The sequence below is a fragment of the Propithecus coquereli genome, unplaced genomic scaffold (assembly GCF_000956105.1).
Source record: "Propithecus coquereli isolate 6110/MARCELLA unplaced genomic scaffold, Pcoq_1.0 Scaffold212, whole genome shotgun sequence".
NCBI lineage: Eukaryota > Metazoa > Chordata > Mammalia > Primates > Indriidae > Propithecus > Propithecus coquereli.
The window spans coordinates 3,035,928-3,053,567 of record NW_012146301.1 but is presented as its reverse complement, the minus strand read 5'-3'; the positions used below and the strand labels follow the sequence as shown (position 1 = coordinate 3,053,567).

At 38.1% G+C, this 17,640-nt stretch overlaps 1 protein-coding gene across 1 annotated transcript in view; it reads left to right on the top strand.

The window, feature by feature from the left end:
* The window catches only part of NALCN (sodium leak channel, non selective), a 332,353-nt gene that overhangs the window by 266,666 nt on the left and 48,047 nt on the right, over positions 1-17,640 (top strand). The window contains exons 18-20 of the mRNA XM_012644439.1: positions 2,190-2,263; positions 16,053-16,154; positions 16,577-16,646. Coding sequence (XP_012499893.1) covers positions 2,190-2,263; positions 16,053-16,154; positions 16,577-16,646 — 246 coding nt within the window. The remainder of the gene's footprint in view (positions 1-2,189; positions 2,264-16,052; positions 16,155-16,576; positions 16,647-17,640) is intronic.

The following is a 17,640-nucleotide window of genomic DNA, read 5'->3' as shown; positions in this document are numbered from 1 at the left end:
GATTTTTTTGATCATTAATTCAGTCAAAGAATTGTTATCTGGTGCACTTGAATGTTTTAGGTTTACAGACAAAGTAAAACCACAGAAAGATCTTTTTCAACTAATCTTTGAGTTTTTTCAAAACAAACTCTATGTAAATGCGTCACTCATCCCCTTTCCTTTTCATTCCTACATCTCTGATATGTTTATATCCAGAATAATCAGTTACCGACTCCTTTCATAGCTGTAATTTACAATTTCAGATCTAAAATTACTTATTATAAAATGGATCTCTGTATTCTGTATGTTTTGATTATTTCCAGGTAATTGTCAGTATCTTTTGGAGCCAGAAGATGGCACTGCAGAGCAGCGTAGCTCTGAGTTCTTTGTGGCCAGCACAGTCTCTGAGAACGTTCTTTGCTAAAAGAAATACGCAAAGCTTTACTATAGAAATAAGAAAAACTGAGGGGATAACTAGATAATCACTGCAGGCCTTCTTTATTATAAAAAGGAATAGTTAAAATATATAACTATCTAAATACATATCTAAGATATCAAATATATAGAGGAAAGAAGAAAGATTAGATAGAGAGGTAAATAGGTATCCTTTCCTTCTTCTTTCAAGAACATCCCAAAGCTGAATCTGATGTTTTTCTTTTACGATATTTATTCTTCTGCTACTTCTGCTGTTAGTTATAAAAACAGTTCTCATGTACTCCCTTGTACAGATTAATACTGTATTTTGTTTTAATCAGTTCAAGTTAAAGACAAAGGAGATTCAGTAAGATTTCATAAGAAGATAAGATTTCATAAGAATTCATAAGATTTTTAGCAATCTTATGCAGTGCAAAAATCTAGTAATATACTAGGCGTTATCCCACAGGTGTTTCCTAACATGAAATTGCAGGGGCAGTATACGGGTGATAGGATTCACTCTGCCATCTTACACTAAGGGGAAGATGACTGAGGCATGTCATTGTCCTTTGAAGATGAAATGAGTTGTGGAAATTGCAGTCCTCTCCTAAAAAACTTGCTGTCACAAGGCCTCTGCAACCTGGGCCTATCTCCTAACTATGTGTTTTTAGGTGTCAAAAGAGCAGATGCTCCACTATGGGGCCCTTCAGCTGAGTCTTCTGTCTCCAAAAGCAGCTCGAAAAGACATTCCTTAGGAAATGGCTATCAACTCAGGGAGTTTAAATCAATGCCAAAAGTCACCTCTTTAGGGGAGGGGAGAAGATGTAAGAAAGTTTCATGATCTGTCATTGGAAATAGCATAGATACGCTACCACGAAAATGTAATTTCCAAATAAATGACATTCACTCTTTTCTCCTTGTTCACACATTAATTTATTCTCCTAAGAGTTCTAGTGAATAATGAAACCAATTCAGTTTTTCATTATTGAAAAGAAAAATGAACAAGCCACCTTTCCTCACGAGGAGGAAATTGCCAACGTGTTCAATGATCTTGCCCTTTATTATAGATCTGCTGGAAATAGGAAGACCAGATTGCTAATTATGATGTTATCTAGGTTGTCCATTGTGGTTGAAAAGACCAATTTGTGACTCTGGTTCTTTTCCACCTATGTCCAAGTGGACATATTGTTTGACATTATGGCATTTGTTTATAGGTTTGTTTGTAGACAGAGTTTGGGGAGTGTATCTCCTGGTTTATTATCAGCCTCCAGGATTATTTTATTCTTGTCCTCTTCTCTGAAGTAATGTTCTCATTGCCAACTAGAAAAAAACCCTGAACGCTCATCTCATTTGTCCCCATGCCTGTAGGCAAAACAGCTCCTAAACTCATTGTTCAGATTACTATTGGGTCACAGACCAAGAACCTGCAGCAGTCACTACGTGGATTAGAGAACATTTACTAAACAATGACAAATAAAGGGTCCAATATTAGTTTCAACAGTAAATTCTTCGGAAACTGAAAAGCCTATTCAGATGAAGGATGACATCATCACCGTGATATGCCACCAGCAAACCATCCCATAGCTGTGACGTGGAGCCCCGCAAGTTTGTTCACAGTTCTGCCCAAATAAAAGTAAAAATAGAAAAGAATGTTAAATAATAGAATCAATCATATGATGATGCTTTAGTGAAAAACACCCATGTTTAACGTTTTAACAATGTCATCTGTTTAATGATTTGTCAGTGTATTATTCCCTTACATTCCCAAACTAAAGTCATACTTTTATAATTTTCAGCTTCGCAAGTCTGTTTTCAGCATCAGGGCAAGAAACCTTCTGGAAAAGGAGACGGCAGTCACTAAAATCTTAAGGTAACACCAATAAACGTTGATACCTATTTAAACACAAGTGGGATTATATTAAGCAAAAAAGAGCCTTTTTTTAAAATGAACTCAATTTTCTGAGCATCAACATATACTTTCTGTTAGAAAGTAGCTTGCTTACAAATAATATCAAAGATACTATTGATGTCTTCCCTAAAAAAATGTTTTATTAGCTCAGTAGGCCATTTCTTTTCTTTTCGTGTATTTTAACATAAGTTGTAAGCATAAACATTTACAAGAAGGTGAAAAAAAATAATTTGCCGTTATTCTTAACAGTTTTGTATCTTTTGTGATATCTAAAGGAGAAACCACAATCTAAAGGTAAAATAAAAGTAAACTTTTGGAAAGGAATTATGATTTATTAATGTATTAAGAATAAAGTTATCAAAAATCTAGTAAGAATAAAAAGCACACCCATCTCAGAATACTTATAAAAACATAATTTTAGTGCTACTTTCTAAAATATGCTTTGAAATGAAGTATCAATAAGGAAAATTAAGCAACCCACTTAAGAATATTTTATAAGACTGTACGTTATAATATAGAGTAACATGATGGGTATAAAAACACATAAGCATTTGGAATATCATTTACTGGTGCATATATTACATAGATGTAATATATGTATATGATGCAACTCAATATTGGGAGCTGGAGGTAGGACAGCTGACATGGTGAATGGACAGATTCACACTAGGAACCCCTTTCCAAACTGTGGTAAATGGAAGGAGTTCTAGTTCTCTTCTACTCGATTCATTTCTAGGAATAGTCACTAAAGCACTGTCCCCAAAATGTCTATTACTATAACTGGGAAACTGTAATGAAGAAATAACGCTAAGTATATATGATTTACTTTATAATACTACCTGAAATTTGTATGCAAAAAAAAAAAAATCTTAACTAATCAAGACAGTATTAGGTCTCTGTATTGACTGACATTCATGCATAGAGTTAAGTATGTGTTGGAGTAGCTTTTATGCGTAGGGAATAAATATTTCTGGGGCTCGTGTATTATTACCACAAAATACGATGAGCTAAATATGCAAGGTCTCGTTGGAATAGACAACCTGCATCCCAACTTAGGTTGGATGGTCACTGCATCCTGGTATTACCATCAGATCATGCCATGAGGCTGGCCCTGAGCCACACGTGGTTCATTCAAGATCATTACCCAAGCCTACACTGGACAAGTTCATAGTAGGGTCCTACAGCAATGCCAACCCACTCAGCAGGAAGAGAAACTCTCCCTCAAATGAGAAACTACCCACAAGGGCGTTATAATACTCTGAGTCTGTATTGAGAATCTACCTGCCAAATCAGGAACCAAAATGATCTCGCTCACCTGTCCAGAACAACTGCCTTCCAGTGAGTGTGAATGTGCGCTGGGGTACCAAGAGAATTTCCAGGGCAGAAGCAGAAGGGGATATTTGTAAGGAAGAGATTTCCAGGCTTCACTTCTCTATAAAGTCTTCTTGAAATTGATCCACCACTTTCCCTTTTCCACCTCCTTTCCTTATCTACCCCTCTCTCAGTTCTCAAGAGGAAAGTGAAACTCTCACCTCTCCAGAAACTATGGTGCGTATGGATCTGGAATGTAAAATCCTCTGGGTTGCCAAACAAAAGGACTATTCCCATGTGGCTTTCTCCAATAAAGGGTCCCATTGGACCATACCTTATTATTTATCCAGGTGACAATTTTTTGGCAAAACTCTTTCCAGAATTCACCTACCTTAGAGCTAGGCCATAGCAATAACATGGTTGTCCCAGGGGCTTATGATTACATGTTATTTGAATTGAAAAATAAAGCCAGACTTTTTCTGACTGATTCAGCTGATTGATTTGACAATGTAAACTGACTTAATAGGTGCACAGTGTCATAAAATTGAGTGTGTTAGATGGATGAGAATCTCCAATGTTTCCTCAAAATTCTATTCCTGCACATACACAATAGTGCTAAAGGTTACACTCTTTACTGCTAGTTAACATGGCAAGTAAAAATTCAGTTGTTGGTTTTGAAATGTACAGAAATGTTCTTTTTAATTTTATGGTGTACATAAGCAAAAATTTTAAGATCACCAGGGAATATGGACCTCCTCAAACTTGCCTAGCGATGGTGTAGTTTGGGGGCTAGTCAGAGCCAGTTATATGTTATAATTTCCCAGCATACTATAGCTCCTTAGTGCTACCTGAGCTATGTTACCCTGTGAATCTCAGGAAATAAAATGCTACAATTTGGACGAAAACAGGATTTTTTAAAATACAAATTTGATCTCAGAAAGCCATTTATCTTTTTCTTCTGTAAAAATGGGTTCCTCATTGCTGCTACACTAGTCTCTGCATGAATTAAGGACACATGCAAGATATTAAACTGATACTTGCTTTGGGAATACTTATCTTTTTACTGCTAGTAGTAATGATATCATACCTGCATTATAATGTAATCCATTAGTTAGTGTAGGGGTGAGGGGAAACTTGCCCTTTCCCCCGAAAGTTCACTGAAAGATCAACTCACAATTATAGCAGATTAATAAGAGAAATGTTTATTTACCATGCACATGAAGAGAATCACGGAATGATAACCCAGTGACCCAGTGGGATCCAGATATTTTTATGCCTACATTTTAGAAGGGAGAGGGAGACGAGCAGTATAGGTAATTCTGTTTAGGGGCAATACATGGTTGCTAGGGAGGATGAATGGATGGGGGAAACAGATTGATTTGTAAATGATTCTCTTAGCCAATTAAATTAACCTGAGAGACACATATCATATTTAAATGATTTGGGCCAGTACTAGTTGCATTCTTGATCTTCTTTCTTGCAATATATTGAGATAACAGAGAGAGGAAGGGAAGTCAATTCTCCCTTTGATCTTTTTCATCCGTCAGTCCAGTTTATGCAGATAGAGGGAAAGCCCCCTCCAATGCTTTTTGATCTTGAAAAGCCTTTAATTCAAAATATTCTGTATACCAAGGAGTCATATTTCGGGGTGAAGTTTCCTGAGCTCCTTCATTAGAAAGTCAAGACTAGATTGGGTCCTGGTCTATAGGTATTTGTGGGCATTGTTCTCTGCTGTTTTCCAAGGAGCAACACAGCTAAAAAAGAAAAAGGGGAAAAAAGAAATCTAAAAGAAAGAAAAGTAGTCTCGGGGCAATTGACTCAATAACCTTCCACAAATGGGAAAGTAGAAAAAGCTTCTACTCTCTCAATGTCTTCTTACAGCCTCTGGAAACTCCTCTCCCCTAGGCTTCAACCTTTTTCTCTGTTAATTCTCTCTGTAACTCTGCCTGGGTTCCTGGATAGCATAGAAGTGGTCTCTCCCAGGACCATTTGCATTTTGAAAGCAGGCTTTTAAAAGAGGAAAGAGACTTTAAGTCAAGGAGGATACAGATTCAATCTTTTAGTACATGGATCTGCCTGGATGCACACGAAACCATTCTGGCAGAGACTGTCGTTTTAGAGTTCCATCACTCTTGACTTTCCCACGTTTTTTATTGTCATGGAATTGTTGTCTTTACTCTCATCTGAGATGTCCTTTGCTAGAGAGGTAAGTAAGAGAAGTATAGGGACCCCCGCTGAACCATTGTGGCAAGTCCATCACAGGTTGGCGTTTGTCGATTTGGGTGCAGATAGAGGTAAATCACCTAAACTTTAAATTCAATGTGATATAAGAGGAAGATATTTTATGAAATATTATTGTCTCAGAATAACTTTCAAGAAAATTACAAATATTTGGGGAAAATCAAAGAAAACAAATCTCTGATATAAGGTATCTGGAGGCCTGGCTGTGAAAACAGATAGTTTTTTTAAATTCTCAGTTCTCTTATCCATTCAGCAGGAGGCTGGAGGAGGTGATCTTCAGGGTCCCTGCAGTTCTAAGAGGATGCTAGGTGCAGTGTTAGAAGGTCTGGCTAGCATCCTCTGTGACTTGGAGCAGCTCACTTATCTGATCCTCAGTTTTTGCATCTGCCTGTGTGTGGAGACTGCTCAAAAAGGTTGTCTGAATAACAATTGATCAAGCAAAGTGAAATTTAATACTTATTCCGGTGAGGGAAACCACCACTTCAGTGGTCTTAATAATGTGTCAGAAGGGATAGATCACGGATGGATATTTATAAGGTTTTGGTTTTGGATTTAAGTGTTTGTAGGATGGAGATCTGATTGAAATTGGGCAGAATTCTTGACGTGAATTTAGGACTATTCGAGATACATAACAGCTAACAGGTGCCTGTCATGGACAGGTAACAATTACTGTTCTGGGGAGGGCAGCAGTGTGGTTGGGGACCAGGAAGGGAAGGTGACCTGCCTGGTACCACTTCCCTGCTTTCCATGTTCTTTCCACCCACATCGGTTCAACATTTCAGTTGCTCAGCAAGAGTTTTCCCTTCATTTTCTATTTTCCTCCTTGATTTCAAGGATCTAAGAAGAGGGAAAAATAATGGTGACGTTATGCTGCCATCTTCACATGTGAAGTTTTTCCTTGTGTGCCCTTTACATTTTGAAACATACACATGTAGTACCTTTAAAAAAGAAATACAACTGATTTTTAAAAATAGCCTTTTAAAAAGTTTGGGATTGATGTATCCCATTGGGCAGGGTCTTGACAAAAATCTCGATGAAGACCAATTACTTTTAGGTGTCTGGTTTGACCAGTGGAACAACCTGTTGTCTGGAGATGGGGGCTGGCCCAGCAGTCTACAGTTCAGATAAATGAATCTGGGGAAAGTGCTTGCAGCAGCTATGGAGTGGCTGACTGGTTAACAGCTTTTCCTTCCCACACCAGTCAAGTCACGTTGATGCAGAGGCCTGAGTCCTCAGCCCTGCTAATTAGGCTGCGGGGCCGCCAGTGGTCTCGGCTCCCAGGGGACCTATATTTCTAAATATCCATCTTCCATTCGAAACAGGATCCACATTATTCCAGCAAAAAGTTTGTTACAGACATTACCATGAACAGGAAATTCCAGCCCACAAGGGAACAGGTCTTTCAGAGAGGAAGGCCTGTGACTTCCTCAGAGCCTGAGGCCTGTGACTCATGGGTGGAGCCTCCCATTGCTACATATAATCATCTTTAATTTGTGTCCTTGTTCCTATTTTCTAAAAATTGATTGATGTTTTGAGAAATAGAAATGGCATTTTGTATATAGTTGAGAACTCTTTGATGAGAATAAAAAAGTGGGTCATTTTTATAGAACGTAAGGATACTGGCACATGTATTTGCGGGTAATTCCCTTGCACAAACAGGCATCTGTGTTGTTTTGTTCAAGACTTATCTGAAGAGTTTTGTGAAAGAGAGGATGTTCCACCACCAAAATTATAAAATCCGAGGTCGCTATTAAATTTGCTGCTGTTCTGACTTAGACTGTATCGTTCAGCTCCACTAAAGAAAGCTTCTTTTCAAAAGGCAGTGACCTTTTCTCTGCATCAGATGAAATCAAAAACAAATAGCAATGTGCTTTCAAAAGCATCACTGCCTCTACTGAGATTTCCTCTAATTCAAAGCCCTGAAATTGAGCAAAAATGCATTATCATTCCTGCTAGGCTGAGTGAATAGAGAAATGTCAAAATAAAATAATTAAACATTTTACTTTATTTTAGAAAGCTCCATCCTTTTGTGGTTTGCCAAGAGTACCTCATTAGCTAGGACAGTATCTTTATAACCTTTTTGAATGCTCTGTCTGGTATGATATTTGCATTCTGATATTTGGTTTTATAACATAATTTTCTTTGCCATGCACTTATTTTAATAATTTGTAAACATCTAAGGAATGGTCTTTAGTTGAGTGCCACTTACTATAAAAAAATTAAATACATTTAATGAAATATGTAGGGTTAGGCTTTCTCTTATTTATCATTTTAAAAGAATCATTTTTATTGACTACAAATACAATTTATATATGACTTAAAATATATAAATCACTACATATTTATTAAGCTACAGTTTTTTTAAATGACACTAGCTGAACTTTCTTCCCAAAACAAAGCATTCCTAAGACATTCATTCCTTCATTCAAGATGTATTTCTATAGCATCTTCTACGTGCCAGGCATCTTGCCCCATTTGCTTTTTCCCATTTGGCAAGTTCTCCTTTTAAGATTATTGTTTCATCAGTGAGCCCAGCCATTCGGCAACTTTGGAGTGGGTCATGTGACTTCTCTGCAGCTCCACGTTCAAGGCATGACTAGCAAGACACCCTCAACGGCGCTGAGAGGCCCTGAGTACCTTGCGGCATCCCGCTCACCTCTGAGCTGGACTTGCCAACTCCTCCGTGGACTCCAGATGTGGGGAGGGCGGGTGCTGGAATGACCCTGCAGACCAGAGGGAGGAGGACAGACATCCTTGAGGCTCAGGTTTGGGTCGACCTCCTGAGATAGCAGCAATTTTTCATTACCAACATTTGGCAAAAATAACCCCAGATTTTAAGAAAACGGAGTCTTGAGAATTAATGTCATAAATATGTATCTTTATGATTCTATTAAGGCTGCCTCGTTGTCGTTTTTTTCTTAAGATTCTCCTGACACTTAAATACTCTTATAGATTAGTTGAAAGACTATTTGGAGATAAGGAAATTGAGTATAGATGAAAATTAAGTGTATTCAGAGAACTATAAACAAAGGAGATAAGATCTGTGGGCGTATGCATTTGTACAAAATATAAAATAGTAAAAATTTTAAAGTGGCAAAATATAACTAAATTGAACTAAAATAATGTATTCTATTTTCCTAGATAATACATTGTTTGTGGTAATGAAAATATCTTATATTTTATTAAGATAGTATATGATTTATAGATTATTTTTAGATAAACCCCAAAGTGATTTCAATAGTGCTGTGGATTAGGAGGGCTGCTATTGAATTTTCCCAAACAGGTGTGGGAAGATTTTTTTTTTTAATAGACTTTATTTTTTTGAGCAGTTTTAGGTTCACAGCAAAATTAAACAAAGGTGCAGAGAGTTCCCATATACCCGTATACTGCCCCCACACAAGCTCAGTCTCCCCGACTGTCAACATCCCCCCCACAGAGTGGTGCATTTGTTACAACTGATGATCTTACACTGACACATCACTATCACCCAAAGTCCCTAGTTTGCATTAGATTTCACTCTCGGCATTGTACATTCTATGGGTTTGGGCAAATGTGTAACAACATGTATCCTCCATTATAGCATCACACAGCATAGCTTCACGGCCCTAAAACTCCTCTGTGCTCTGCCCATTCATGCCTCCCTCCCCCCAACCCCTGGCAGCCACCCATCTTTTTACTGTCTACACAGACATCTACATACATAGAAATACGTAGATATATGACTCCAAAGACATGTATAGATGTTTAGAGTAGCTTTATTCATAATTGCCAGATCTTGGAAGCAACCAAGATGTCCTTCAGCAGGAGAATGGATGAATAAACTGTGGTACATTCAGACAATGGATGAAAAAGAAATGAGTCATCGAGACATGAAAAGACATGGAGGAAACATGAATGCACGTTACTAAGTGAAGGAAGTCGATCTGAAAAGGCTACATGCTGTATGACAGTCTGGGAAAGGCACAACTATGGAGAGGGGAAGATATTTTAATGAGATCTCTCCTTTGTTATTGCACCATTGGAGTGTAAAGTAATAATATAGGACAATAAAATATTTACCTGTAGAGAAATTGGTTAGTACAGTTTCTGCAACACTTACAAAATTTCACTTGTATTATAATAAAAAGTTTGATCTTTGCATTGTAATTTACATGTCTCTGAATCAGTAGTTGGGTTACTAAATTTAAACCCCAGTGAATGATGTCGGGTTGCAGACATCTTATTTGCTAAATTTTAATAGATATGCTCAAGGCATGGATTTCTCATGAGTTAATTTTTTGTTTATAGTATGTGCATAAGATAAAGACTTTCAAGGTTTCTTTTATTTTATTTTCTACCTACAATGAGGTTCTGGTCACCCATGTATTCGTATACACCCATAGCTGTATATGACAACATTTTTATGAATAACACAAGATTAGGAAGAACTAATCTGCCGTTGCTATTAAAGAGCCAGCTCCATTTACTCAGGACAGAGCTGACTCACAAAGGAGTAGTAAATGCAACTTTTTTCCTCATCTCAGCAAGAGGCCATTACCAAGGAGCTCACCCATTAGCATCCGCTGTTGTGTCTACTTGGGCTGATCACATTGTCACTCTCTTGGAGTCAGGTAGGAGCCATTTCCAGGAAATACTCATTATCTATTCTCTTACACAGTTATACAGTCGTAGTTTTACATAATTACCATTAAAGGACTATTTTCCTGTTGTCTGCTAATGTGATTACATTACATTAACCGACCTCTGATAATACTTTAAAATGTATTATCTTGTGGCACTCAAGATTTGAGTAAAATCCCACAAATGTAATGCTCTGCAAAGTTACATCGCAGTTCCTTTAGATGGTAATTACATTTAATACCAGATGGTATCGTGTAATCTAACTTTTCCATAATGAGTGAAAATAATTTGAAGACTGCTAGGCCTCTCTCTTTCATTATAGAATGTGCAGGCTTTTCCCACACCCTTGTTCTGGGACATTAAGAAAGAAGACATGGAGACAAAGAAGAAAGGAACCGGGGACCCCCTGCTACTGTGTCTATAAACAACTAGTGGTGTTTAAAGGCTAATAAAGCTCCAAAGATCTCTCTTATAACCATAATCTTTGGGCCAATTTTAAAATATTTTAGATGGAGAAGTGTCAAGAAAAATAGAGACAATTTCAACACATGATTCTCTTCCCCCAGCCTCCATAAGAGATTATATATATATGGCTATCACATAAGGGGCAATTGAAATTCCACAGCACAAAGGCAATGCAGGAAAAAAAAAAAAAAAGAATCAATCTTTCATATGTTTTTTTTCAAAGGCTTGGCAAGAAACCAGGGGTAATATTTTTGCAACTGGGAATGTGTGTTTGCTGAAGAATATTCCCACATTTGAATCATCCTCAGGGGTCCTCATCTTGTTTTACTTTCAAAGGTAGAGAGGGCATAGCATTAACCCCAACTGGGAAAAGGAAAATGCCTCACTGTAATTCTCCTCCAGGGAACAGGAATAAAGGGATTACATATGCCTGCATAATGGAGAATTTCCTCACCCCGACAAGACAAAAGACTTCATTATTTCTCACCAGACACTTGAAGCCTTGTGCCTCCCAGTTCTAGAAGCCAAGTAGGCAGACCAATTTGTTTTTAATATTAAGCCACTAGATGGAGTTTCTAAGAAACTGACCCTCTAGTACTTGCCGTTATGAAGAGATACAGGGAAGATGTGAAAGACCTTCATACGGTGACACTACACAATCACAATCTTTCCCCCAAGAAAGCGAGACCGCTCCTGAAGATCACAGTGTGGCTTTTCAATACCATTAAAGCAAAGCTGCTTTTTCTCTGGGCAGCAAATAAGTGAACATTTTCTTCCTGAAAACATCTTCTTTTATCCTTATGTGAGACCAAAGGCATCTCAATCCTAATGAAAAATTTAAAGTGGCAAAATAAAACTTAGTTGAACATTCAAGTACTTCTCCTTCTGGGTAAGTCTGTTACCAGCTGAGTAACTTTAATGATGTGTGCATCTCATTTTTTTTATATAAAATATTAAAAGTCTCAAACTCCTTAGTTATCCACTGTTTCAGCTTGCAAATAGATTCCTGTAAGACGAGATGTTTGGAGACCATGTTCCCAGTGACAGAGCAGAGCTCCAGGTTAAGAAACTGAAATAAGTGCAGCTGTTAAGAGTCTGCTCTGCTCTGCACTGGCTTTCAGGTTTCCTTAATAGCTTTCACATACAACACAGATAAAGATGGATAAATTTTCTAGCTGCAAGAAGAAATATCTGATTTTTTTTCATTACTGTCTCAGAGTCTCGTCTATTACAGGTACGCAAAGCATCATTCTTGAGTGACATAGTATTCTGACTTGAGATAAAATTAAAATTATTTAACTCCCCCATTAAAAAGCATATTTTAAACACCTGCTATTTTGTTTGTGATTATCTTCATGCTTCTTAAGCATGAATGATCAAGAAAGGAATTAAAATATTTGATCTTTACAGAATGTCAAGGTTCATTCATTCGACAAATGTTTATTGAGTGCCTACTGTGTACAAGAACTGGGAAAATAATCATGAACAACTTTAAAGACAACCCCTGCTCTCTTAGAGCTCTTTGAAACTTGGTGTATGTGAGGAACAGAAAGACCAAAGAGAGTGGTATGGAGAGAATGAGGTCCCTTCTGGTAAAAGATGACACTGAACAGGAAGATTAGAGGGAGACAAAACGGGCTTTGCAAGCCACACTAGACTTTAGACTTCATCTTTTTCTCAAGAGCTGTAGGAAGGTGAAGGGTTTAAGGCAGAGATAATAACTGCATTACTTATCTATTGCTGCAAAACAAAGTACTCCAAAGCTTAAATGACTTAAACAACACATTTTTTATCTCACAGTTTTAGCCAGGAATCTGAGGATAGCTGAGCTGCGTCTCTAGCTTTGGGTCTTTCTCAGAGCTGCATGCATTTGAACTTGAATGGGAAGAAGCCCCTTCCTAGATCACGTGGTTATTAGTAGGCTTCAGCTCCTTGTGGGCCGTTAGATGAAGTCCTCAGTTCCCCCCAGGTGGTTAGCTGGAGGCTGCCCTCGATCCCTTAACTTTGGATCTCTCCGTGGAGGACCACACGACAGGGCAGCTTGCTTCCAACGGAGCAAGTAAGCGAGAGGGCAAGAGAGAGAAAGAGAGAGTGCTAGGAAGACAGAAGTCAGAGTGTTTTGTAAACCTGTCCCATCACTTGTGCCTTCTGTTCCTTAGTAGGAAGTCACTGAGTCCTGCCCACAGTCAAGGTGAGGGGATCACCCAAGGGCATGAGAACCAGGAGGTGTGGATCATTGGGGCCAGGCTTAGAAACCTGTCTACCAGGACAACATTGTGGATGCTCATTTCAGAAAATACTTGGCTTGCAATAAGAAGACAATACACTTATTGAGCGTGGGTGCGTGGAGACCAGGTCAGAGGCTGTAGCACCAGTTCACAATAGACGTCACTGTTGATCAGAGTCAGAAGAGAAAAGACTTACCTTCCATTATGACCCTCTGCCACACTTGCCGTGCAGTCCCCAGCACTCTGTAGAATGTTTTAACGTCAACCATGACATGGGACAAGATAACTCAGGAAGTAATGGCAGCTAAAATTTAAATAAAATGTCAGTGCTTCCAAAGTACTTTCACACTCATAACCGTCTTTGCTTCTTCCAATTCCCTATGAAATCAGCAGGAAAGGCATTATTGTTCTCTACACTTTACATGTGGGAAACGCAGGCTCCAAGAATGCGCGTCACCTGCCTAAGGTCCCACAGCTTGTAAGAGCTGAAGTCAAAAGTGTGTGGTTCTAAACCTGGTGTTTTCTCAACTGATCTTCTGCATGAGGCTTCCAGACAAAGACAGAACTTTCTATCCACAGCTGTACTGCTGGGCGTGACACTGCAAACCTACTGCACTACTTTGAACTGTGAGACTAGCGAGTTGAGGATGCACTGGGCCCACACAGTATCGTCACCTGCCCCTACTCTCCTTCCATGCCCCACCCCCACCTTGTTTCTTATTCGTTCTGTCCATCACCTGGCGGGAGGGACAGGAACTGTACTTCTAGGAATGTGAGGATGAGTGACAAAGTGATCCCTAAAGAACTCGCAGTCTAGTAAGGAGAATAACTAATGATAAGAAATGCCATAAGCTTGGTTAATAACATTCTACGGGAACATGGAGTATAAAACAAGTCATTTTTCTGTGCTTCCATATGGATGAAGTATTCATTTCTCACTTGGTGTTACTCATCAGAACCCATTTATACCAGAGTCATAATTATGTAGTGGATGTTACAACATTGGCAGTTTGTGGTTTGCATTACTCTAATATGCTTTTATATGATGACATTGTGTTTCCTTTAAAAAATAATAAAGCAAACTTTTACCCTGCTTTTGTACAAACCTGGGCACACTGGATTAGAGTTTACGTAACCTCTTAGTAAATCTAGTTGTGTCCAACTGAGTTAATAACTTTCTACCAACACTATTATTTTCCAAAACAGCAAAATATTTTACATGACCAAAGAATGTGACAATGGCTGTTTTATTTATGCAGAAACATTCTAGTATGACACTCCTTCTATCCCTGTTTCGATGTCCAGGTGTCCTCAGGGCCAAAGTATTACAAAACTTCCCTCCCATCCCTTTGCTCAGGCACTTTCTCATCGCCCAGATTGATGCCCACCTGTCTGAGGAACCGTGTGTGGCCACTGGTCCCTTTGTATAATGTGGTTAGGTTTTTCCATGTTTTCTTTAGATGAATTTATGTGTCTGTAGAAAAGTTGTTTCGTGCTGCTTATTAAACCAAGAATGGTGATTATTAGGGATTTATTTCCAATAATGCATTTACAGTCGTTGAATTTGTATGATTTTTCATACTCACCATAATTATCTTCATCCACATCAAAAACATTTTTAAGTGCTTAAACATATTCATAGTATTATAAGAGGTGCTATTTTAAGTACACTAAGCAGATACAGATCCTTTTCTTGAAGTTCTTAACTCTGAGACAGATAGTAATAATGTAATTCAAAGCTATTCTAGAAATGCATTTTAAGAAACATAAATGAGAAAGCGTTATGTGAAGCAGTGGCAAAAGTATCTGTATTCAGATGTTGAACAAATACAGCATCATAAGATTTGCATATTGTAAAATCATCACGTTTTTAGTCTATAAGTTATCCTCAAAAGCAAGTCTTTCTCCTCATTTTACCAATAAGGAAACTGAGCCCGAAAGTCACCCAACCAGTTAGTGACAGTGTAACTTCTGGCACACAGTTCTCGTAACCCTCTGTATTGTTTTCCTTCTACTTGAAAATAATTCTCAAGGGAATGTCTGTCATTCCCAGCTGGAGAAAGCTTTCTGAAAAAGAAATTTTGTTTTCTCACCAAAATGATTCACACCACAGGTGTTGGATCACCCAATTGTCTTCACTCATTAGCAAATCTGAAATTAACACAAGCCCAGTTATGGTCTAAAGAGAACATATTTTAAAGAGTCTTCATGATGTAGAAGACAAAGGAAGTGGTAACTGGCTTCTCTAAGTAATAATTCCAAAAGCTATATTATGCCTTTTTTTAAAATTGTGGGGAAAAAATACATGTACACACATAGCATAGCATTTACCATCTAAACCATTTCTAAATGTATAGCTCAGTAGTGTTAAGTACGTTCACATTGTTGTGCATGATTTCAGCCTTGGTCACTTCTATTTACAATTCATTTTTGCCTCTAAACTTTATGCTTTCCTATTTTCCTAAAGTTCTGCAAAATCTTCTTGGAACATATGTTTCATCATTCCAGAGGTGAACAAATCTATCCTTATGGAATTTAATTAGAAACCTGTTTAAATTCAAAACCAACGCCATGATTGCCTGAGAAGGCTGGCCTTACTGCTTACAGAATCTTCATAGAAGCGCTACCATTTTTTCAAGTCAGGGGGCAGGGGGAGGAGCTTTCTAATTATTTTGCAGCACTTCTTCATAGCAGTGACTCTTCTGCTCTGTAAGTGTTCGTGACATAGAGCCTGAAGTTCATTTTCCTTTATAGTTATGTGTCAGTTGCTGTATTTTGCCTTATCATTGGTGTTTCCTTAAAATAATAAGAATAATGAGCATTTATGTATTATTCATTCCAAATGTATAAACCAAGCATTTATCTAGGGCTTTTTTTTTTTCTAGAGCTTGCACTCGACAGCGCATGCTGAGTGGATCATTCGAGGGGCAGCCAGCAAAGGAAAGGTCCATCCTTAGCGTCCAGCATCACATCCGCCAAGAGCGCAGGTAAGTACTTTGGGAAGACAGAGCTTCAGAGACACTCAGGAGGGAGTTTTACAGGAAGTGCTCACTGTACTGTACGTGGCCAACACCCTTAGGCCCGGTTGGCAGACAGGCACAGGGGAGGGCCCGACTTCTATCTGCTGTTGGTATGGATGATGAAACTCACAATCGGATTCAAAGATCTTCACTTCAAAAACCTTTTCCTTAGTAACAGTCAAATCCTCACTTTTAAGATCAGAAGGAAAAATTCTGAATTTTGTTAGAGGAGATCAAAGACATTCGGATAGACTATAAGCTTTCGCTATAAAAAGAAATAATAGGTATTTGTGGTGTGTCAGAAAAATTGTTTTATTTTGTTCTTATCGTGGTGCTTAAAATCAAATTTGATCTTGAGATGTATTGACGAGTGATTATGGTTCTTTCAGGTCACTAAGACACGGATCTAACAGCCAGAGGATCAGCAGAGGGAAATCTCTTGAAACTTTGACTCAAGATGTAAGTTCTAAGCAGTGCTTTGGATTTTGGGAATATGATTATGAAAATGTATTTAAATGACTGCTTAGACAATTCCAGTGCCTGGGTCTTTCTGTCAAATTCCCAAGTGTCCTTAAGACTTCATGCCAGAGAGAATCAGGAAACAAATTACATGGCCAAGTACCAAAAAGTAACCATTAACTGCAGAAAAATCAAGTCATCCCACACAAAGCATATGTCTTAGCTAAAACAGTAACACAAAAGTGACATATCAATTGCATTGACTTGAAATTAAAAACATTTAAAGCATTTTATATTAATAATTTGCATCATTAACTTTGAATATTTACTAAGTACCGAATATTCTAGAATCTAGATCCAATGTCTATAATACATACTTTACATACTAGGAAATAAAATTTTGTTTCTAGAAGAATTTTTCTGTCAAAGACTATATAGTATTTTCCAAGAATTTCTTTGCTTTTAGATTCTGGGTCATTCATGTATTTATTCACTGGCTCTATAAATATCTATCAAGTATGTAATATGTGCCGGGGCCTGTTCTGAGTGAGGAGGGGTAGTGGTGAAAGAAGACAGATGTGCTGCCCTCCTGGAGCTTAGATTCTAGTGAAGAAGACAGACTTGGATGAGCAAATAAACATACAATGGAATTTCCGGGAGTGGGTTCTTTTTATTTTCCATCCTTTCTTCATTGCTTTGCAATGTAAAGTAAAATAGTGTAAAGAGATCAAAGATGGAGGTTTGGGAGCAGGAAATTTTAGAGATGATGGTTAGTGTAGACCCCAGAGACCCAAATGAAATGAAGGATCAAGCCACTCAAAAATCCAGAGAATCCAAGGGTTGGACTAACCAGCAGCCACACCATGCTAGATCGCAATGAAAGAGTTGGAAAGTATGTATTAGTCAACCCCTGATTAAAATATGAGTCTTAGGTTGAATCTGGATAAGTTGGCTGAGAAAGCAGAGTCTTGAATGTTCAGAGCCAAGGACAGAG